Source organism: Empidonax traillii, unplaced genomic scaffold (assembly GCF_003031625.1).
Source record: "Empidonax traillii isolate 1590-97213 ecotype Southwest subspecies unplaced genomic scaffold, ASM303162v1 scaffold252:size1141739, whole genome shotgun sequence".
In the NCBI taxonomy this organism is placed as follows: Eukaryota; Metazoa; Chordata; class Aves; order Passeriformes; family Tyrannidae; genus Empidonax; species Empidonax traillii.
In genome coordinates, this window is record NW_020955445.1 from 358,344 (window position 1) to 381,842 (window position 23,499).

Genomic DNA, 23,499 nt, shown 5'->3' on the forward strand with positions numbered 1-23,499 from the left:
TTTTTTTTTTTTTTTTTTTTTTTTTTTATTTTTATTTTTTTTTATTTGTTTTGAAAATACATTATTGATGTTTTCTTCTGTTTGTGGGCAAGATGATAGCTTACAAAAAACTGAATAGGTGGAGGGTTTTGGAAGTTTGAACTAATGGTAATGTTTATGGAATAGTTTTGATACCGGGAGGTTGAAAACTATAAAAAGATGATCCTATGTTGCCCACAGTAATCACTTAGGACTTCAGTTATGTGGAGTAGTGCCAGTCCTGTACACCTACAGTGACTGTGTTCACCCACTGAATGTCGTAGCCAGTGGCTTTCAAACCCACGCTGGGTGTGGAGGTTTTGTATTGGTTGGTGTGGGTAATCTTCCTAAGGAATTTAAGACTATATATGATATATATATATATGTGTGTGTGTGTAATAGTGGGTCCTGATTGCTTTCAGAATCAGATGTAGAGATACTGTGATGTTTATTGTATTAGCAATGTGTTTGTTTTGAAGGTGTTAATGTTCAACAAAGCCCAATTTTGTTTCTAACAAGATTTTTCTTAAAAATGTTTGATTTTTTCTAGTGGAAAATTTTAAGATGCTGATGGTGCTTCATAAATTCTTCTTCTAGTTTTTCCTCACATATTAATAGAAAAAATTCTTTGTCCCCCTTTAGCCAAAACAGCGAGGAATTAGATTTCTCATTGCTTTCAAATATATTCTTAAGCACCAAATTAAAGCTCCATTGATGAAACTTTTCAGAAACCCATAAAAAGGAGTCTACTAGCTTCCAGTTTTTGAGGTAATGTTTTAGTTCAAAATAAGCGTGGCACTTTTTCTTCGCTTTTCTAAATAATTTTCTGTTCCAAGACATTTACTTAACTTGAAAAAAAAGATTTTAGGGGGAATGATTTATCATTCAGAATTTGGATTGTGAACTAGTTTTGGTACTGTTAGCATGATTTATGCATCCTACTGTGGTGTAGGTGAAGCCTTATCAAGTATGGGATTGAATTTCTCTACGCAGAAGCTGTGTTGTCCTCAAACTGTTCCCTGCTGGACAACAGAAATGACAATGCTGAAGAGGTTAGTGATACTTTAAAAAGGCATCTGCATTATAGGATTTGAAAAAAGTAATTAAGTGGGCTGTATTAAAACTGAATTTTGGTCTGTAGGCTGCAGAAGGGTGGTTAGTACCAATCATTCTATCTGTGCCTGTCAAAATATCTTAAAATATGTTTTACAAATCTATTGTCTGTTTTGGTATTTGGTCAGTAGCTCATGCCACCTCTGTATGAAAGAAGCATGGCAGAGAGATCAGTGTTTGTTCTTAAGAAAGATTCTATGAGCTGCCCTATAGTGTGTGGGATTAATGCAGAAAATCCTAACCCTTGGTTCTCTATGTGCAATTACATACCAATGTCTGGCTCAGTAGTTGATGTAACTATATGAGCATTGATGAGGTGGTAAGACACAGATACATAACTGAGCACTTAATAGACAGATTTCATATATGTGTGATACTGTATTTGATTTGAAGATGCTGTCAGATGGCTTTTTTATAGTTTTAAAAGATGAGCTGTGCTTCATGTTTAGTGGAACTTGAAAATGTGCTATTCAATTAAGTGATATTATTGCAGTGCAGGCCCTGTATAAATTAAGCTAGAATTTATTTTTCATTCAAGTGAGAATTTTATTCTTAAACATTTTTTAGAGAATGTGTGCTATTTTTTCATATTAAGTGAGAATATCTTTGGCACAAATTGAATTTTCTGATGAATGGCAAACAAAAAATACATTGTAGGATGTCACTTTTTTGCCTCATCCAAAATGAATTTCAGAGTTGAATCAAATATATATTTCAAACTGTCTATATAATTCAAATAAATGAAGTCTTCTAGATGGGTTTTGTTTTGAAAGAATTCAATTATAGTATATTTTTTTGATTATAGAGGCTCATGCATAACCTACCTTTAGTTCTTAGACTATTTTTACAGATGTATCTTGTTATTAACCAGCTAACTGCAGAGCCCCGTTGTGTAGGGCTTAAACTGTTGCCCAGGCTCTGGCAGTCCAGCAAAAGGCAGTTTCCTCTTGGTGTGCTGTAGATGATGCTGGCCAGCAGCCAAGCACCCATCCAGCCCCTTGCCCATTCCCCTCTCTCATGGGATGGGGAGAAAATAAAAGGAAGGCAGGAAGGTTCATAGATTGAGGCAATTACAGTTTAACAGGGAAAGCAAGTGCTGGTCCCAGAAGCAAAGCACAAAGAATTTCATCCACTACTGCCCATTGTCAGGCAGGTGGCCAGGAAAGGGGGCTCTTCCTGGAAAGCAAAAGTTCACCATAGGTTCCTTGGAAAGATAAACACCATGCATGAACGTTCCTGTTTCTTTCTCCTCCCTTCTGTGAGCATTTATTGCTGAGCACAATGGCGTATGGTCTGGTCTGGTCTGGTCTAGTATGGTATGGTATGGTATGGGCGATGATAAAATGAGGCTGCACACACACCATTCAGTTTTTGGGATTCTCCGCAGGTCTCTGTGTTTCTCTTTTATTAGGGTTCTTTGGTAAACAGCACCTGGTGTTGTCATTCAGTTAACTAGAATTCCCAGGATCTTGCTTAACTGGTGTTTTGATTCCACACATTCACACTCGTATCATGTTGTGACTGTTTTCAGCCACGGGAAAAAAGCATGCACGCTGTCAAGCAGACCATTACATGGTTTTCCACTTTGAGAGCACGGCACTCTGTTTGTCAAAACACCCCTCAAGGTCGACAGACTCGTTTTTGATTCTAATTAACTGAATGCAGGTGCAGCTTGACTCAGCTTGTTCCCACAAGTATGGAGTGTCCCTTTGGTCAGTTTGGGTCAGCTCTTCTGGCTGTGCTTGCCCTCAGCCTCCTGTCCACCCTCAGGGGAAGCAGACAAAGAAGCCTCAATGCTGTGCAGACTCTTCAGCAACAGCCAAAACTGTGGTGTGGTATCAACACTGATCTAGGCACAAACCCAAAGCACATCACCCTATGTCCTCCTACGTGGAAAGTGAACTTCATCTCAGATTGACCCAGTTTGGTGTGATGACAGCCATTCTTGATGGTGTCTGAGATCACAGTAGGAAAAAATCCTTCTTATATTGAAGATGACACATTTTAAGTGCCCATCTAGACTTGATGCAAAAAATAGTATGTAATACTATTTTTTAGTAATGTATTTTTTAGTATGCATTACATGTAAGCAACTGGTATTCAGATGTTCTGTTTTGGTTGCCATGACTCAATGAGGTGCAACACCACAAACTTTTCCAACACACTCTTGGGTGTATGAATTGGTCCAGATGACTTTTAGGTCACATGAGTGCATGCTGCCTTTGGGCATTGGTCTTGAAGAGCTTCCATACTCTTCTGGGTTTATTGTTACAGTAAGTGATGTAAGACACCAAGCAAGTCCTTAAAGTACAAGTACTTGGGTTCAAGGACTGATAATTCCTCAAGCAACAAAACCGTACAACTACTGTGACCAAAAGTCGCAATCCTGGTTCTATGGACTCTGCCCTGGGCTCCTACACCTTTTATGCTGTTATGGTTGATTTGTGCAGTGTATAGATAACAACATAAAGGAGCTGCAAAATTGTACAATCTAATTGTTTCATCTGTGCCTGCTTTCCTTCTATCTCTTGTGAGAATGTTATGAGAGACCATGCCAAATGCTTCCCTACCATCAAGATGAATGATGTGTATTGTTTTGCCTTGGTCCACAGGACTGTCATAAGAGGAAATGAGATTTGCTTGACTCAATTTGTTCTCAGCAAATCTGTCTTGACTGTTTAATCATCTGTTATCTTCTGGATCTTTACAAATAATTTTGATACTTCTGTTTTCTCAAACAAATGAAATTGGACTGGTCCATAATTCTTCATTGCTTCTTTCTCCCCATTATCTTCTTGAAAAATGACATTATCTTAGCCTTTTTCCAGTCTTTTGTTGCTTGTCCATCCCCTGAGTTCTTAATATAGTTATTGATGGCAGAAGTTGAATGAGCCTGCTCTGGAAGTGTGGTTACTCTGCTGTCATTTACTATGGTCAGACTTATCCCAAGTATTCTCTATAGAAGACCACACCTCTTCTATAATGAAATAGTTTCCTGATGAAGCTACTTTTTTCCTGAAGCAAGGAAAGAACTGTCCTTCTGCTTTAGGTTTCATTTCCCTGGGACTTGTAATAACTGAATTTATTGAAGTTCTTTTTTTCTGAAACTGTCAGTTTCTGCTTCCTTCTCAGAACCTTTCTTTAGCCAAAGATTGTGAATCCACTTTATGTTCATCGTATCATCTGTACTTCCAGGTCTTCCTTGCCAGTCTATCATTTGGTATATATCCTTTCCCAATAGTTGTTAGTTGATTAAATCCCCTTAGTGCTACTAGAGCTTGGGATGGTTTTGCTGGCTGCTAGAAAACCTATGCTTCCCATATCTTCATGACTTAAAAATTAAGTGTACGTTCTCATCACAGATTTTTCACCAGACATACATCACTCAGAGAAATGGACTTTGGAGTTGGTGTGGGTACGTTTGATAAACAGGAACAGACTGTACATCTTTCTTTCCTCATTGAAAAAGCTCCTTTGGCTAGTCCACTTGTCAATTGTTTCACAAAGACATCATTTTGCTAAGTTATGATTTGATTAGGTATTGAGACTTCTATTTTCTGCTTGTGTTAGCATCTCTTACATCAATAAGCCCATCTGTTCTCCACCTTGCCTTTTTGAACTTACATTGAAAAATGTTGTTTTCACTTAAGATCCTTGTGGAGTCCATCTTTATGCTTTTTTGATATCTTTTCATGGCTTTGTTTCTTTCTCTGTCCTGCCACATGATGACTTTAGAATTTTCCTTCCTGCTGTAGTACCTGTGGACAATGACTTGATGATTTGGGAGAGCCAGAGGTAAATTCAGATAGTTTCTTGGTCAATACTAGCTGCTCTGCACTGCAAATTTAATCCTCCTGTTCAATCAAACTATGGTAAATGCTACAAATGGTTTCAGGGAAAACTATGCTGAAATGGGCCGTTGGTATCTCCAGCAGGGGTAAGTGACTCAAACACTGAAAACATCTCACAGGTTTGCTTTAGATTTAAATTTTTACTTGAGAATTCAGCAATTTTTTAAGCTTAAAAAGTGCATAGCTAAGGATTTGAGGCAACAGTGACTCTACTGTCTTGTGAGAAGATAGGAAAATATGTGTGTGTAAAGTAAAGAGGACCTTGCAGTTTCTGAATTCTGATTATAGGAAAATAAGGTGCCTTTTAGTAATAAAAGTAAGCTTATCTCTTTCTTATTACCAACATCTATTTCCCAACGTGACAAAACATTGCTGTGTGGCACCTGACATATGTTCTAGAACACATAATTTTGAATTGCTTCAATGCACTTCTAATTTTTTTACGTTTTAAGTGTTTTGTGACTTTAAGTGTTCACTTGTTTTACATATTACAGCACTGTTAACTATAGAAAAAGGAGCTGAGCTCTAAACAAAATCTGCAGTCTAGCAGTATTTCCAGAGCCATAAAGCAGCTCTATTGTACAGCAGTTAGAACAAAGGAGAAATAAACTCTCAGTCCATAAATGTTCTTTGATGTGGCACTGATATGGAAAAGGCCACCTATAAAATACTTGCAATACTTCTCCAGGGAGAAGCAATCTCCCTGTGGGAAACACGGGCAGACAGCATGGTTAAAATAGTTGAACCACTTGAGTCTTCCCTGCCTGTTACATAGCACCTGCTGACACAATGTACCTTTGTTTGTTTTTCATTCACGAGTCATCCTGAAGAGCTTAAGAGAGACAGAAAACCTTTGCTGTGCTCTGGTTACTGCACAGAGCTGTGATAGTAGCAAGGCTACCGAGTAGGAGGGTCACTGAGTTGTGTGATGTCCCAGCTGCAGAGCCAGCATCTAAGAGTAGATAAAATCATGTTCTGTCATGTCAGTAGGTGAAAAGTCAGCTCAGTAGTGCTTGGTTTTGTCACTGGAACATTTGGAGAGTGCTAAGCAGTCTTACTCTCATGAATTGTTCAACTGCTGGAATGGTGGCTATGTATCTCATGCACAGCAGGTAGGAATATCAAAATCCAAAGACTCCAATTTGCTTTCCTATCATTAAAAGTAATGAAAAAACAGGACAGGGAACATATCTTGATAACTTAGGATATAACACTGAGCTAGTAATACGTGGAGACATGCTTTGACTAGGAAAATGAACTAAAACTTTGTGGGCTAGCATAACAAAAATTATTGATTTGCACTAAAGGAGCAGTTAGAAGAACGAAATGTTATTGCAAACTTAGCATCAACCAAATGAAAGGATCCTTATTGCATGCTGCACTTGGGAAACTCTGGAAAGGTGAGTCTAAAAGGGTTTATTTCAGGTCTCTCAGGAGTTCTGAGGCAGCTGTGAACCTGGCCTGGTCCTGAACATCAAGTATGACCATCTGTTTTTAGAGAGGGGACATCTGACTGACAGCAGTCAGTTTAGCCTGGAAGCTCTTGCTGGTTTTTTATTTGTTATGATAAAATATAGGATTCCACGCTACTCCATGGGAGAAACAGTCTCAAATCTTCTGTTGTGCTTCTGTGTTGGCCTTGCAGAAGAACAAGACAAATTCCCTGCTAATGCTGATATGTAAATTTTAGTGCTAAGGTGCTGAGTCTTGCAAAAGTAAGGGCTTTGAGGTTGTGAAGGAGGGTTGAGTTAGATGTGACATGAAGCTTTGTGCTGTCAGTGACATTTCCTGCTATTTGTCTTGTGCAGCTCCCTGCTCAGTGTCCCACCTCAGTTGATCCGATTTCAACTTTTCCTGCTCAGTCTGAGTGATCTGTATGCATATCAATTCAGGGCCATGTGAAGCCAGCTGTTGCATTCAGCTCTTTGGGCAGGCTGCAGGGTCAGTCACGGATGGTGCTTTTCAAGAGGAAGTGGTGACAGTTTCCCCCACCTGGAGCATTGGAACAGAGAAAACTGTACGTATTTGAAGGAAACTGGCACAGTGCTTCCAATCCAGATGTGCTATTCAGTGCTACATGCTGACAGGTTTATTCAAAGGATGTAGTGGAGAAGTTGTGGAAAATGGTATAAGTGAGGAGGAAGTGGGAGAGCAAGTGACAGTGGCAGGTCACAAAACGAGCATTTGACCTCAGAATGTAAGAGAAATTAAAAATCCTAATTTTCACAAGTAGTTTTGAGAGACTGAGTACCTTTAACGCTGCAGTCAAGTTCTTGTTTCAATGGTTGCCTTCTGCTCACTTAACATTTCTGAGCTGGTAGTAGTCTGAAATTAAGGAGTAAACAAATTCTTAACCCCAATAAATAAATCTTTACCCCAAGAAACAAGTATTTTAGAGACAAGTGAAATTGTCATACATATAAAAGACCTTCAGGAGTACTATGGGATTGTTTTACCTTCACAAGTAATTAACTGTTTTAGTGATGTTGTCGTTAGAAGAAAGTCTCATGATCAGCATCTAGCTCTTGCAAAGCTCAGGCATAAACCATTGCTGCCTCGGTTAAATAGCTTTCTCCAGTGAAGTGCTCATTTTCAGGGGAAGTACTTCCCTGCAGTCAGACTTAACCTAGCGTCAATATCTAAGGCACGTTAAGTCTTTCAGCACATGATCTAATTTCTGTCCCCTAATATAACTTTCAAAGCATCCCTGCACAACTTCCCTGTGCAGAAGCTCAGCTCCCGCAGTTCTCTGCCCTGCTGGGCCCTGTCCCAGCATCCCGGTGCTGTGCGCCCTGGGCGGCCCTGCCCCGCTGCCCACCCTGCCCGCGGCTCGGAGCGCCGCAGCCGCGCCCGGCCAAGGTGTGAGGGGAAATGAAGGTGCCGCCCCAGGGCAGCCCCGGGGGCGGGCGGGGGCAGCTGCTCCGCGGCGGGACCTCCGCGGCTGCTGTGGGCACAGCTTCGCCCGGGCGCTCTGGCCGGCGTGGGGCGGCGGGGCCGGGCAGCGCTCGGGGCTTCGCTTCCCACGCTGTGCTGTGCCGTGCTGTCCCGGCGGAGGTGAGCGGCGACCGTGGGCGTCCGCCTGCCGGCGGCTCTCGTCACCCGGAGACGGGTGTCTCCTAATCGTGTTTCCATCAGGCGCGGCGGGGGCGTATAAAAGGAGCGGCGGCGGGCGAGGCGGGCAGAGCGCGGCGCTGCCCCCCGCCCGCCCGCCGGCCCCATGCAGCCCGCCATGATGATGTTCTCCAGTAAGTACTGGGCGCGGAGGGGCTTCTCGCTGGACTCGGCGCTGCCGGAGGAGCGCCCCGCCGCCGGCAGCCTCACCGTAAGTGGCGGGGCTGGTAGGGGGGCAGCCCCGACCCCGGCGGGGAAGGGGGGGAGCGGCCGAGTGGGTCGAGGTCGGGTCCGCCGGCCCCTCCGGTACCTGGTGCCGGGCGCTGCGCGTCCCCGTTCCGCTTCTGTTCGTGCTCAAGTCAGGAGTTCTTCAGCAGTTGCAGGGGCCGGTGAAATTAACTTTGCCTCGTTTTAAAGCGCTGCCTTAAAAGTGTCTGTAAATAAGAAAAAAAGTTTCATTAGTAATAAAAGCCTTACTACAGAAAGAAACCGTGTTGCTACTGGAACAACAGAAAAGCAGCGGGGTCCCGTACAGAGGGTTTTAAATGCTTGGATTTTGGAAGTCTGTGGTAAGTCCTGCTGGCTGTTTGCATCAGCGGAACCTGCCTTTTCAAGGCCCTTGTAAACATCACAGGACGATATATAAAGCGTTTTTGGTAAAACGCAAGTCGCCTGCACTCACTGCGTTGGTGCCGATGGCTCTGCTGCTGTGTGTTAGCCTCTGCCTAAGTGGGGCTGCAAGGACACCTGGGAGCATCGTGCGGAAACTGCTGAAAACCCTGTCAGGAGGTAGAAATAGTTCTCTGTAAGGTGATGGCATGGGTTCAACAGGTGCTTAGGTCATTTCAAGCATGGGATAAACTTCTGTATGTATACCTAAATAAGAATAAAGAATATTAGTAGGGACTAACATGGCAACCTGATCCGAATATGTGAAATATTTTTTTTTACGAAGATTTTTCCCCCTATAGAATTTTGCAACATATGAAGATTTGGATGGGTTGAGTAGAACCAACAAAGTGCACCAGTTTGTACCAGTTGTGAATAGGTGTATTGTCTTTATATTGAAATGTGGAATATTGCTGTTTGTACATGCTCTACTTCTTTTGGAAGTATTGAATTAAATGGAATAAATTTATTTTACTGTCTTTATATTTGAGTTACTTTCTTCACTGAGTTCCACTATAGATGACTTTTTTTTGCTGAGTACTTGCACTTGCCGCAGATAATTAATTTTCATTAGGAAAGTTGATCTTTTACTTGTATTTAATTATGAAATATACTGATTATCAGGCTCGTAAGATTTGAGTTCAGCCTCTTCTACTGGGATCATAACAAACAGGTATTCTAGGTTTCAAATGTTTGAGAGGGTTTTGTCATCACTTTGGTTAATGCTTTCATGAGAGTATTAGGGAACCTGTGACAGTCTTGAAAGGTGCCAAGTATCCTTGTTTTCCAGAGGAATTCACAATATTGAGATTGTCGGACACTCAGCTGACTCCATGATCAACAATATGTAGCTTCTAGGAAGCAGCAGAGGTGGAAAAAACACAGATGCTATAAAAATGGCACCTTTGTCGCTTCATGTGGATTTATATGAAAAGAACTTAGTCAAATCCCAAATATTACTGAAAGTTAAAAGTGACTTTCCCCATAACTATCCCTGGGCAAATCTCCTGCTGAGCAGGATCGTATAAGATCAATTGCTAAAAAATAAACATATGTGAAGCCGTTCATATATCATTCTACAAATGTAATTGCTTTTCCAGATTATTTCCATGTTGTCTAATAAATGATGAGAGAAGACCGTGGAGACCTCTTAGTTTAAATGTGGCTGGTTTAGCCTGTGCCATTTAAAGAGTGTTCTAAGACCTGTTTGAAAGGCTTGATTTTCAGGTTATTTTCTGTAAGCTGCTTTATAAGTTAGTAAAGGACAGTTCAATCCATGTCAAATAGTTGTATGATTTTAAATTTCTATCTTTGTATTTTTAGTGTCTGTATTATGGATTATAAAAAAGCAGCATCTCACTGGAGATTCAATTTTGTCAGGAGTCACAACTTGGGCATTGGAAAATGCAGGCTATTTTTTGAAAATCATGGTCAGTCTTACAAAAATTGTCTATAAAAGCTGTACTCTTGGCATCTCAACAAGATTTAAGCTGATAAAATTACATTTTTTTGAAAATACTGGCTGAAATTTGATTTAAAGCAGTCTTTGACTCCCACATTGTGAGAAGAATGTAGGAGTCATAAATGATGGTGTAATTTTCTGTATATTTTTTGAGTTCCTCCACTAACTCCTCTTTTATAGGATGTACAGTTTTTCACAATGAGAACAGTCAGCTATTGAAATGATCTTCCCAGGGGAGTGGTAGATCCCCCACAGTGGACAGTGTTAAGATTCAGCTGAGTAGGGTGCTGAGGCTTCTTGTCTAGACCATGCTTTTGCTGTGAAAGGTTGGACCAGATGATCCTTGAGGTCTCATCCAACTTGATATTCTGTGGTGCAGTCTAAACTTGTATTTCCACCTTGTTTGTATAATGAACAGAGGTTTTGTTTTCTAAGGAAAAGTTACATGACAGCATTGATTGTACTGCAAGAGAGACCATAACGTTTATGTTTTAAATTTAATGGTTAATACTAACGTACAGACCAAGGCAAATCTTTGTAGATTGACTGGTACAGGTTAGAATAGCAACCCTGCAATTTTGCAGCAATAGTTAGGTTAGAATAACAGAGCTGCTGACTTTTCCAGTAATTTAGAGTGTCTCCATTTGCTTCATGTTTATTACTGATAGTATTGCCATAGTAATACCATCATATTTGTATTCCGTTCATATGGTTTTCCTTAAGCTTTTTTTTTTTTCTTTTTAATGTATTGGCCTCTTACATAATCATCTCTAGCGGCTGCCTTTGACCTGTGATTCTGATTTTAAGTAAACATACTACCTTTTGAATAAGTAAAGTCTGGATGAGTTCTGTTCAGCTATTTTCTAACAAAAATTTCTCTTTGCGGGAAATGCCCAATTTCATCTGAGATGATCATGTTCTTTATCCATTTGTAGCTAAACAGATCGAGTTCTGGGAAAAATGAGGAAAAGAGAGGGAATAAGGGAAATGGGAAAAGTGAATCTGTTTCTGAAGGTGGAAAGACAGCTGTGGTGTTTTCCCTGAAGAATGAAGTTGGTGGATTGGTGAAAGCTCTCCGACTCTTCCAGGTAAAGCTTACAAATCTCTACACTGACTGAACTGATGAAGGCTACTGAGGTCAGACTCTTTGTTGGTATATGTCTAATGGACTGTGGCAGAAGGAATGGAGTGCAGTTACACTCACTCTGCAGAACTGAGTGAAAGTAACTTAAAATTTTATGGACCATTCAGCAAAGCATTTTGGGCTTGCGAAGGGTTTTCTGGAATGAAGTTTTAGCAGTGATGCTGATGTTTACATCATTCACTTTAGGTTTCTCATGTGTGACTCTCAACACTGGGAATAAGATTTGAAGTCTGTGCAGGCCACAATGAAAGGAGGCACTTGCAGAGAGCAGTTTGAAATCTAAATTGCACACAGTCAGGTGGTGGTGGTGGCAGCCTTGCTGTAGGACAGTGTTTGGTCACGAAATTAAAGACACCTTTAAGTGCTTGCAGGGTAGGGGACTTATGTGTCTAACTGGAAGGTAAATTGTGGAGTATTGTTTCCCCGTAGATCGCAATGCAGTTGATGCTTTTCAGTCAGACTCCTTGCTAGTACTGCATGTAGTCTGCTTGCCGCCTTAAAGAATGGAAGGGGGCTTGGAGGCACGTCTGAGCATAGTTAAAGCAAAGCAGTATGACAGAAGTCTTAGGTTGTTCAATCTGTGCAGTGTAGTGAAGAGAAAGTTAGGAGGTGGCCTGGAGCCAGCCTCCAGGACCAAACCATCAGAGGGGTGTAAGTGTGGGAGCTCTGGGTGTTGCCCGTCCTCACTCAAGAGTTGCTGTCTCTGGGAGCAGATTCCCAAGGCTGATGTAGATTAGATACTTAGACTCTCCAGCCTAGGAAAAGGGGTGGGTTAGACCCACAGGAGGGAGGCTGCCAGGAAGCAGGATGTTTCGTAGAAAGAGAGGAAGCCTAAGTGAGTGAACAGAAATTGCAGAAGGAGTCATGTTTTTAGTGCACTTTCTCTCCAAGTGTTGTGTCTGACTGCAACTCCGGCTTAATTGCTTGTATGAGTTTATATCTGAAATTTTGGATTTGCCCATCAGCTACCCCATCTTGGGAATAGGTGTGTATAAGTCACTCTGGTCTCTCAAAATGTGGTTGGAAGATGTGGCAGAGATATCACCCCCATTCACGTAGTCAAAACACTTATTGGAGTGGGTAGTGCGGGGTTTTGTTCTCCACTTAACCTAGGGTAGATCAGAGTGAATTTGTTATGTGATTGGGTTAGCTACACCATATACACATGTTTTGGAGCGTACCAGTGAAAGAATTATGTATGTACACCCAGAGGTATAAAAGCAGAGACTGCTAGTTGGCTGTACCAGAGGAGACCTTCATCTGAAATGCTATTTATGTAAACTTATGTAAAATTGTATTAACTGTTTATGTAAAATACAGCAGGCAAGTGGAAGTAAAAGAACAAGGTTTGTCCCCTTTGGAAATCAGAAAATGTTTTATTGGCTTCACTAAGTGAAAGGATAGTTGTAAAAGTAAGAGAGAGTTTCTGTCTGGCCAAAAGAAGGGAAAAAATCAGAGTCAGGAGAAGTATTGTTTGAAAACCGTCATCTAATTCAACCTTCTGTTTAGAAGCAAGGCTGTCCGAGCACTAGATCAGGACACTATGGTTATCTGTCACTGTGTTACACCCTTGGCAGATCAGTAGTTAGGGTTGAGAGATACCCCAGAGGAAAATTTTCATGCTAGAGGTACTTACACTGTCATGTTTGATGTATGACTTGTGTTCGATGGGGACATCGTAATAGAAAATAAATTGAATTACATTTTAATTTTAATACAATTTTATTACTGTTAATGCTTTTTGCTGTCAATAATTGCTGCACAATAGATAGGTGAGGACTGATACACATTCTCACAAAAATATTTCCTTCCTCACATGTTCATAAGAGAGACTGAAGTAGTACATGTTTAATAGCATCTATTTAAAGAAGCACACTCAAGTCTATTTTAATTAACATTATTATTATGCCCATTGCCTAATAAAATTGCATTAGAATTTAATATAGCAATGTAAAACTAATAGTATAAAATTGCATTTTAAAAAAAATTATGTTATATTGTCCTCTGTAAGACACTGTCTTGGTAGATAAAATGAAATCATTAGTTTGCTTTCTTCATTAATTATAATAATTTTATTTTTACTTTCCATACAGTTGTTTGGGTTTTTTTCATCAGTATTTATTATGTGTTACTAACTAATTCTGTAAATACAAAAAGGGACTACTTTCAATAAAAACGCCTTTTAATAACTGGAAAAGCTTTCCTGAAGAATATGCTATCAGTATTGCCCTTCTCCTGGTATGTCTGTATTTCATCTGTTATTTCATCTTTCCACAGGAAAAACATGTGAGTATGGTTCATATTGAATCACGAAAATCAAAGAGAAGGAGTTCTGAGGTGGAAATTTTTGTGGACTGTGACTGCAGTAAGAAAGAATTTAATGAACTAATCCAGTTGCTCAAGTTTCAAACTAATATCGTAACTCTGAATCCACCAGAAAACATCTGGACTGACGAAGAAGGCAAGACTATTTTTGTATCACTTGGTTACACACTGACAAACGTTTTGCACAGATATCTCCATAATCTTACACTCCAGTAGGTTCAACTCGCATTCTGTTGTCTACAGATCTCGAATGTGTACCTTGGTTCCCCAGGAAGATATCTGAACTGGACAAATGCTCCCAGAGAGTTTTGATGTATGGATCTGAGCTGGATGCAGATCACCCTGTAAGTATAACACAGAATTGTCCCGTAGATAATTTTTTACCAGTCAGATTAAAAGCCTATTGACTGCTGATTGTTTTCAGAAGATGGGGACTACTCTCTCTTCAGGAGTTTCAGTAAATTAATTTTCCTTTTCTATAGAAGAATACACAAGATGGAGGTCCTCCAGAAAACTTATTCTTTGTTTAACAAGTGTGTCCCCTTTAGTAATGCTTGGGGTTTTTAAAATTAACTAGTTGATAGAAAAGGTTTCAAACTTTAAAGAGTTTAGATCAATGTGACCTTCAGTTATGCCATGAGTAGCTCTTAGGTAAGAACTGATATTGTCAAAAGGTGTCAGAGAAGAAAGAATTATGAAGGAATAAAGAAAGAAATATGAAGGAAAGGATTATGAAGGAATAATGCATCACTCAGGAGGTAATTACAAAATAAAACAGAGCAATATGTTCCTGCTTCTGCTGAATGCAGTAGGTGGGAAGGTGTCTCACATTGTTTCCTGACTTTTGTGGCAGGAGATGAGCCTGTATTTCACACAAGCTGTGTTTGCAGTGTTGCCAAATGCTCAGTGCAAAAGACAGAAAAATGGTTTTGTTATTATTTCTTTCAGCTAATTTCCATAGGTGCTTAACCTCTGAGTCTTTAGATGGCAGACGATTGAAAGCGTCTGTGTTAAAATATTTTCCATTTTTATAAATCCCAGTTTCTGCCTCTGGATGACTTGACTGAAAAATACTGATGGTAGCTAGTTGTATTGATTCCTAAAATAGGCTGGATTAAACTAGTATTGTAGGAAACTTCCAGCTGAAAGGAAGTAGGCAACAAACTAAGATATCTGACCATAAGACTGTCTTGTAATACAGTCAGATTAAACTCCACCTGTAGGGGATAGTCTCCTTTGCTTTTTTTGCACGCATTTTGTGCTATGGGGGGAGCTCGGGCACAGATTTCTCACACCTTTGCACACATGCCAGGAGGACACCTGGCAGCTCCATTTTGCTGTCTCTGATGTCACTTGCCGATGTATCAAACACAACGATCATCATCACCTCTCTTCGTTCCCAGCCACTTCTGCCACGTGTGAGTCCTTCCCACATTGTGGGCCCACAGTCAGGGAGCACGTTCCGGGATATTGGTTTCTGCCACGTTTCTTGATGACAAACATAGGATTTACGTCACATTTTCTTAGAAAGGAAAAGCCTGTTGATTATCTTCATCCATTAACTGTAATGTAGTTCAAACAGAGGTTGTAGTGACAACTCATTTGAACTTCGAGTTTATGACTGTGACAGACCATTGGATACTGTTTATGTTTTGAGCTGGTGCCTTCATTAAATACTGTAGCACTCTGCTGAAAATTTGCCTTCAGTTTTACAGAAAATGAAAAAAAGACATTTGCATTATATGAATATATATTTTACCCTTGAGGGAACTCTTACAAACGTAATTTACACACTATGCAGCGTGCTAGATGTTAGAAATGGGGTAAAAACCTGTAAATCTGTGACTGGCCTTTAAAAAGACATTCTAAGTACTTGCACTTTTTCTTAGTGGTGGCTTGTAGGTGCCAGAGGACCAAAGAGAATTATTTTACTACGGAACCTATAAGGATAGCACTGCTTCAGCAGCACAGCCCTAACCCACTTCGTACTGGCTAATGATTTCAGTCTCAGTTTCACTACACTTGACAGGCATTTAAGTCCCCTGTGCTGTCTTCCATGACTTGCCAGGTCTTGAATGGTGTTCAGCTGAGTAACTCATCATTTATGTCAAAAAGTATTAAGGAGACAAGGAGACTCCCCCAGATTACAGCAAACAAACTTCTTTGTGTAGGAGTGGAGGCTTGAAGGTTTTCTGCAGTCCTCTGAAATCCTCACTTACTCTGCCCCAGCAGCACAGCTTTGGTTATGGGGCAGTAAAATGTCTTCTGAGTTTAATGGAACCTCATACAAATATTTCAAATCTAGCCATGTCATCTTTTCATTCCCTTCAGTGATTTGCGTTTGTGTATGTGAGCAGTAAGGAAAAAAGACATTTTAATTTTCAGCTTTGAATAAGGGAAACTTAAGTGCACTTTGTGGGCCACTAACTGGGGAACTTAGCTAACTCTCTATCCTTTTTATCTTCAAGAGATTGGCAGTTCTACCTTGAAAAAAGTTAACTCTTGTAATCCAAAACCTGAAGTGTCTGCATATTTTATATGTTTAGAAGAGATCTTGTTCTAATTTTGAATAGCTCAAAGAGCTGTAAATAGCCACTGTGTATGTACTATATAACTCTTTTGCACCTCATATAGCAAAGGTACGAGCCTACTGTAGCCCATGGGGTAGAGCCCTCCTTTGTAACTCAAACTGAAGCAATGTGCCTATTTAGTGCTGGATGTTGATGGTTCAATCTCTAATGTTTGGTTAAGATGGCAACTGCTGAAATAAGAATCTTCAGAATGAGTTGCTTATGATCTCTAGACACTTGATGCTAGTGAAGAAAGATATATTAAGGGTAGGTAAATTCTGCTATGTGCCTGCATGTAGATCTCCATGAGATGAAATGACAGGAAAAAGTTTCCCTTTTCAACATCGTGGTTGAATGACTGTACCTTTGCACAAAACTGTCTTGAATGGTCTCCTGTGGGACTTTGGTGAAGAAAAAACTGAAGAAATCCTTGTCTTCCATTGCAGTCCACTAGACGGTGTTAATCAAAATACAATGCAACTAAGTACTAAATAAACACTGTAATGGTTTATTTTATAATTCTCACAGCTAATTTTATGTCCTTATTGTAAATTATTCTCTTCTTCCTTGCTTAAGGGATTTAAAGACAATGTCTATCGACAGAGAAGAAAGTACTTTGTGGATCTTGCCATGAGCTATAAATAGTAAGTACTGGCATAATTCTTCCCCATACTGCTGACTAGTGAGAATTCATGCTCTATTTAATTCTGTAGAATAAAGTTTAACGGTAGACAAAGTCATCTTTTAAACTTAGGCTAATTTAGTGTAGGCTATAAATTACAAACCTGATGATTGAATCCTGTTACATTTTTGAAACAGATACAGGCAAGTAAAGTATTTGAAAGGCAAGCACTTTCTCTTCAGCGTTTCATTCACAGATGCTTAAATTAAAGAAAACATTTTACAAATGTTTATGTGTCTTACTGACACACTTCTGAGTATATATATCTAGCATCCCTGTGTAGTTGAAAGAGCTCACCAAAGACCAAAATTATTATTTCTGTTTTTGATGCAGTTTTGATACAGTATACTGTACTGGGGTGAGGCAAATCGCATGAGGTTCAACAAGACCAAGTGCCAGGTTGGGTTGCAGCAACCCCATGCAGAGCTACAGGCTGGGAGAAGAGCGATTGGAAAGATGACTGGCAGAAATGGACCTGGGGGTGCTGTTCAACAGCATCTAAAGGAGCCAGCAGCGTGCCCAGGTGGCCAAGAAGGCCAATGGCATCCTGGCCTGTATGAGAAATAGTGTGGCCAGCAGGACCAGGGCAATGATTATCCTTCTGTACTTGGTACTTGTGAGGCCACACCTCGAGTCCTGTGTCCAGTTTTGGGCCCCTCACTACAAGAAAGGCACTGAGGTGCTGGAACATGTCCAGAGAGGGGCAGTGGAGTTGGTGATGGGTTTAGAGAGTAGTTTAGGAAGGGGTTTAGGAGAAGCTGAGGAAGCTGGGGTTGTTGAGCCTGGAAAAAAAGGAGGCTTAAGGAGACCTTAGCACTCTCTACAGCTACCTGAAAAGAGGTTGTACTGAGTTGGGGATTGGTCTCTTTTCCCAGATAACAAGTGACAGGATGAGAGGAAATGACCTCAGGTTGCACCAGAGGAGGTTTAGATTGAATGTTAGGAAAAATTTCTTCACTGAAAGGGTGGTCAGGCATTGGAGTAGACTCCTCAGGGAAGTGGTGGAATCACCATCCCTGAAGTGTTTAAAAGATGTGTGGATGTGGCCTTTGGGGACAAGGTTTAGTGGCAAACATGGCAGTGCTGGGTTAACCGTTGAACTTGATGATTGTAGAGGTCTTTTCCAAGCTTAACAATTCTGTGATGATACTGGATGCTGCAAAGTGCCATTTGTCAGGTTTGCCAACACAGCTCCAAATTTCTTAGAATTTAATCAGTGCATTTCTCTGCAGTGAAGCTGGTGCCTGTGCACAAATGCACTGCCCATGTGTTTTCTCATTTTTATTTTTTTTCCCATTTTAAGTCAGTATTTTCGATTTCTACAGTCCCTGGAAGTTAAGAAACTTTCTGTTCTACCTACAAACACCTACTGTGTTGCAATTTTCCTGTCACAGAAGCATTCAACTAATTCTAATCCTACTCTAGGTTTTATTTGCAACAGGCTTAAGCACTCATTCTCAAGGGAAAGAACATACTAATTTCATACTCTTTTTCATTTTACCACACTTCTTCAGGTTTTTCATTTTTCTCCTTTTGAGATTTCTACCTACGTTGTTTAAAGAAGATGAAACATGCCATTTTTTTCTCCCTTTATAGAAGGCAAATCTTGTCAGGAAGCATTCAGAACTGGATTTTTGAAGGTTTTTCACTATACGGCTAGTATACAGCCTGCAGAAGGCTGGGGGGACAGAAGTGTTAACTCTGCTTTGTGACCGTATAATTCTGATTATAATACTCCTTTACTTTTGTCCCATTCCTGTCATTAAGCTATTACCAAACTTACAAATGTGTAGGTGCTATTGTTCGTTCCCCTTTCTGCCCACAGTGGTGTTTGTTTAGCTGCGTGCTCATAACATCCTTGCAGCACGCTGAGCTGCTGCCTGCTGGGGCAGTGTTGCTTGGTAGAGAAGCTCTCTAGGCTGCCCAGGTAAGTCCTGAGTTTAACCAGCTTTCAAATGTAAATTGAGACAGCTTTTTTGTTTGTATATTTGTTTGCAGCTGATTGATTTTTTATCTTTTTTTTTGGTCTAATGCTTGCAGTGAAGTTAGTGCTAGCATTTAGTGCAGTGAGAAATGTCAAGTAGGATACCTGTGGATGAGGGCAGGCTGTGTGTGCTCCTAGGCTCTTTCAGTAAGTTGGATAGTTCTCCATTTACCTGTGAGAGTAGCACTAGTGCCATGTATTTCACAGCTTACTGGAATTATCTTCCTCCCTTCTTCCTCTCAGCTTAATACTGGAAAGGTCATGCAGCTGGCGTACTAAGGAGTAGTTGGTCTTCTGCTTCAAAATGTGGTTTTTTTTCCCTTACACTAGTGAGAAACATTGTTTCACAAAATCACGTAAAGTAATCCTGCATATTCCCAGAAAAAAACTCAACGGGTAAAGGAAAGGAAAAATCTTTTCCTTCTTTAGTTCTGAAGGCTTAAGAACCATTTTTTCAGTCACATTACAAAAATAAAATAACCAGAGATTATTTCAGGACCAGATCTTGTACTTCAGCAGAACTGCTCAGAGGTACTCCTTTATTCCACTGATCTTTCCAAACCTTTAAAAGATTTCAAACTTGTCCTATTATTGTGAGCAGAGAGAAAACAGGGACTTCAAATATTCTTAGCCAGGGACCACCATAACTGGCAGACCGGTGTTTAGGGCAGTTACCTGTGGTGTCAAAATCTCATTCACAGTTCAGGTCTTCTGCAGGAGTTGTCCTTAGCCCCAGGGATGTTCCATATGTGGTGATATGTACAATCATTATATTTCTGGGTATGTGTGTAGAGGTGGCCCAGGGAGACACCCGTGGCATCCTGCTGCAGCACAGCCTAAGCTGCCATGAGGAAAGGCAGATCAGCTCAGGGAGGACTCTGTGCTGCTACAGCTGAGCTGCTTCTGCTACCTTAGCTGTGGAGCTCAGAGTTATAGGTGTCTTGACACTACACTGCAGTCTCATCACATTCACTTCTGTGATCTAGTGGCTATTTACTTATTTATATAAAATGACCGGCTCTGTTATAAGAGCTGCTTTCCTTGGGGATAAACACCTCTCAGTGTCTTTCAGGTAAGTGACCTTCCTAATCACTTATTGAAGCTCAGTGTGTTTCTACTTTTCATTTTCCAGCATAAAAAAATCCCTAACCAGACTTGTTTCCTTAAAAAAAACCCAAAAAACGGAGAGATTTGACTGCAAGGAATTGGCTCCATAAAAAGTTGTTGAGTTGAAAATCCCAGATCAGCATTTACTTTATGAATTGCGACTGTTCTATAGTGGTGGATGCTCTGCTTTGTTTGAACATAAAGTGGCGTCTGTAATGGAGAGAGGAAGAGAAAAACACTAAGAAGTGAGCTTACAGGAGCAGATATTTGCTGGAGCTGGGTGTTAAAGGGGAAGGCATGTTAACAGAGCACAGCAGTGAACATCAGCTGTATGAAATAAATGGACCAAAAAACCTGTAAAAACACATTCCTCCCTCCTTCACTTAGCTTCTATCCTAAAGATAGTGAAAATGCATTAATCTTCCTAATTAGTCCTTTGAGACTGATTAGGGATTGGAAAAGTGTTGAGAAAATTAAATCTGGAGGAAACATACGATGTTGAAGAGGGAGTTTAAAATATGAGTTGATAGTTCATGTCCATGGCAAAATGGAAAGACCCTGTTTTAGTAAGGAGAAATAAAAATTCAGATTAGATTAGCTTGTAGAGTCATCTTAGCCACAAGGAAGCTGGCTATGCAGGCTGGCTATTTCTGTGATTTATTGAAGTGTTTGAGTGTAAGGTGGGTCCTGCTTGTTGAAATACAAGGGTAAGAAAAATGAGGTTTGCAGGGCTGAGGGAAAAAGGCATAGATCCTCCCTCAAGTCTGGCTGCCTTGATTCTCTTGATACAGAAAGCAGTATCGTGGTCAGCTGGAAGTAAGATCAGCTCTCCTACGCATAAATCCTATTAAGGAATTAATGTTCAGTGAACCGTACTTCAGTACTAATGAATTAATTGAAACAATAACTAAGTTATAAACCTTTTAGTGAACAGTGAACAAGCTTCAGATCCTTGATTGTGTTTATACCTTTCTAGTGACAATAGAAACATGACTTTTTCCACTGGTGCACATGTATCTTCGTGATGGGCCAGTGCTGACCCATACTACAGTATCCATAGTACAGGTCAGGCCTAAGAAAAAGGGATGAGGCTGGGTATTCCAGCACACCCAAGTGGTTGGAGTAGCAACCTGCTTGTACCTGTTGTGTACAGTACAATTTAGAATAGTTGTGCTACTCTTTCCATGAGCTGGCAGGCAGTTTCAGGCTGATGAAGTGTTAAGGGGGAAGACAGATACTAGACCTGTAGGACTGACTCCCACTACAGGATGGGCACAAACCTAGTGCAGCTTCTGTGGATGAGAAATACTTCACTAAATGTGTTGAAATTCTTGTCGTGTCTGCAAGAGTTTCTGACAGGAAACTAGTGAATGAATTGGGTATTCAGTGAGACCTTAACAAGTACAAGTACCTCATACAAAGTAGCTTTTGACTGACAGATAACTGCCATGGATCAAAATCCTTTGATATAGCAAAAGGCAGGGGGATTAAATGGTAAGTTTTCAATAAAGATGAGGGGACAACCGCAATGAATGTAGGGCAGGTGATCCTCTCGTGTCCATGTAGGGACTGCATGGCAGCAATCAAATGTGACATGAGGGCTCATTCCTTGTTACCTTGTACAGTGGAGACAGGATTATGAACTGGACAACAACCTCTAGCAAAATCCCAGCACTGCAGTTCTGCTGCTGCAGTGGGGTTCCCTGTGCCCACTATACCTGTTCAGCTGCTCTCTGGGATACTGAGGAAACTGCAGTACTGGGCTGGAAGTGCCAACCTGTCCAGCCCTGGCATGGGGATGGGACATAAGAACTGATGAAAGGGAGGAGGATCATACGAATCCCTTTGCCTGTACGTTATTGTTATAGTGTGGCAAAAGAAGATGCCTGAGGAAAAGGCAGATGGCAGAGATTACGTATTCTAGATTGTGAAGAGAAAGATTATAACATTTCTAGGGGGAATTAATGACATGAGATGATGCCCCATGACCATGACATGGGAAATTCCTTACAGCTAAATAAAAGGCAGTGCAGGTTGGAAGGAACTCTTTGCACTGTTCACACTATCAGTCAGTTTTGAATTAGCTGTAACTACTCAAGGCAAATCTTGGATGTCAGAAACAGTTTAGCAGGTACCCTGGAAGGCTCCTACGTTGCAATTTCTGTACATCTTTGTTAATGGGAGAGGGCAGAGGAACAGTCCAGAATTTAAAAAAAAAAAAAAAAAAAGGAGAGATGTATTTACAGACTTAGCGTGAGCTTCCTCGTGATGTAGTCCTGCATGAATTTGGGATTCCAAACATATCTGCACATGTAAGCAACAGTCTAAACAATGAATTAAACAATGAATATATATTTTTAAATTGGATCTATAAATTTCTAAGCATCTATGTAATTGTCTAATCTTCACTTTGCAAATGCTGGGTAATGATACTGTGGGAATATTGTGTATTTTAAGGAATGCATAGAGCATGCAGTCTGCTGTCTTACTGAATCTACACGTTAGACTGAATCAGGATCTTCAGCTGTCCGCTTGCAAAGGCATCATTGGCAATAATTGGAGAAATACTAACATGATACAGGAATAAGAAGAAATCCATCTTTCTGCTATGATATGTACAAAGATTAAGAAACAATGCGATTGTTTGAAAAGAAATACAGTTCTTAAGAAAATGATAGAATATGTACATCATAACGTCAAGAAATAATTCTGAGAAAAAAGCATCTAGTTGTCAACTTAAAATAGTTTAAATAGTTTTAATAGTCTCTGTTTGCCTTCATTTAAATAATACTTTTTGCAGAAATGTTGCTATCCATAATCTGTCTAGAACCTGGTTGTATTCAGATGTATTTCGTATTTTATTTTTTTTACAGTGGTCAACCCATTCCTAGAGTGGAGTACACAGCTGAAGAAGTTAAAACGTGGGGGGTGGTATTTAGGGAACTCAGTAAACTCTACCCCACCCATGCCTGTCGTGAATACTTAAAAAACTTTCCTCTGCTGACCAAGTACTGTGGATACAGAGAGGATAATGTGCCTCAGTTGGAAGATGTTTCTATTTTTCTTAAAGGTAAGATTCATATTTGGTTTTTCAATAGATATAATTCAATGAAAACACTTTTTTCCTAGTATGGAATACAAAGCACGTTAAATGAAAAGATTTGCGGTATTGTCAGTGGTCTTTGGTTTAGCCTGAAGTATTGTTCCAGTTTTGATGTTCTCCATGGCAGGGAGTTTTTTGACATGGCAGGACAGTTTTATGTATGTATTGCATGTATGAAATTGAGAGAAGTTAAACAGCTGAACATGTAAAACATGATGTGAGGCCACACCTGGAGTGCTGTGTCCAGTCCTGGCCCCCTCAGTTCAGGAAGGATATTGAGGTGCTGGAGCAGGTCCAGAGAAGAGCAACGAGGCTGGTGAAGGGACTTGAGCACAAGTCCTATGAGGAGAGGCTGAGGGA

The 23,499-nt window shown here is 40.4% G+C and overlaps 1 protein-coding gene across 3 annotated transcripts in view; it reads left to right on the forward strand.

The window, feature by feature from the left end:
• Positions 1–8,167: 8,167 nt before the first annotated feature.
• Positions 8,168–23,499, forward strand: part of TPH2 (tryptophan hydroxylase 2) — an 84,873-nt gene continuing 69,541 nt past the window's right edge. For 2 of the 3 annotated variants that reach the window (XM_027889089.1, XM_027889090.1), the window contains exons 1-6: positions 8,187–8,304; positions 11,160–11,312; positions 13,646–13,829; positions 13,937–14,037; positions 16,840–16,907; positions 22,910–23,106. In XM_027889089.1, coding sequence (XP_027744890.1) covers positions 8,200–8,304; positions 11,160–11,312; positions 13,646–13,829; positions 13,937–14,037; positions 16,840–16,907; positions 22,910–23,106 — 808 coding nt within the window. In that variant the 5' untranslated portion in view covers positions 8,187–8,199. Of the gene's footprint in view, positions 8,305–11,159; positions 11,313–13,645; positions 13,830–13,936; positions 14,038–16,839; positions 16,908–22,909; positions 23,107–23,499 lie in introns of all 3 variants that reach the window. The other variant, XM_027889088.1, reaches the window with a different exon arrangement.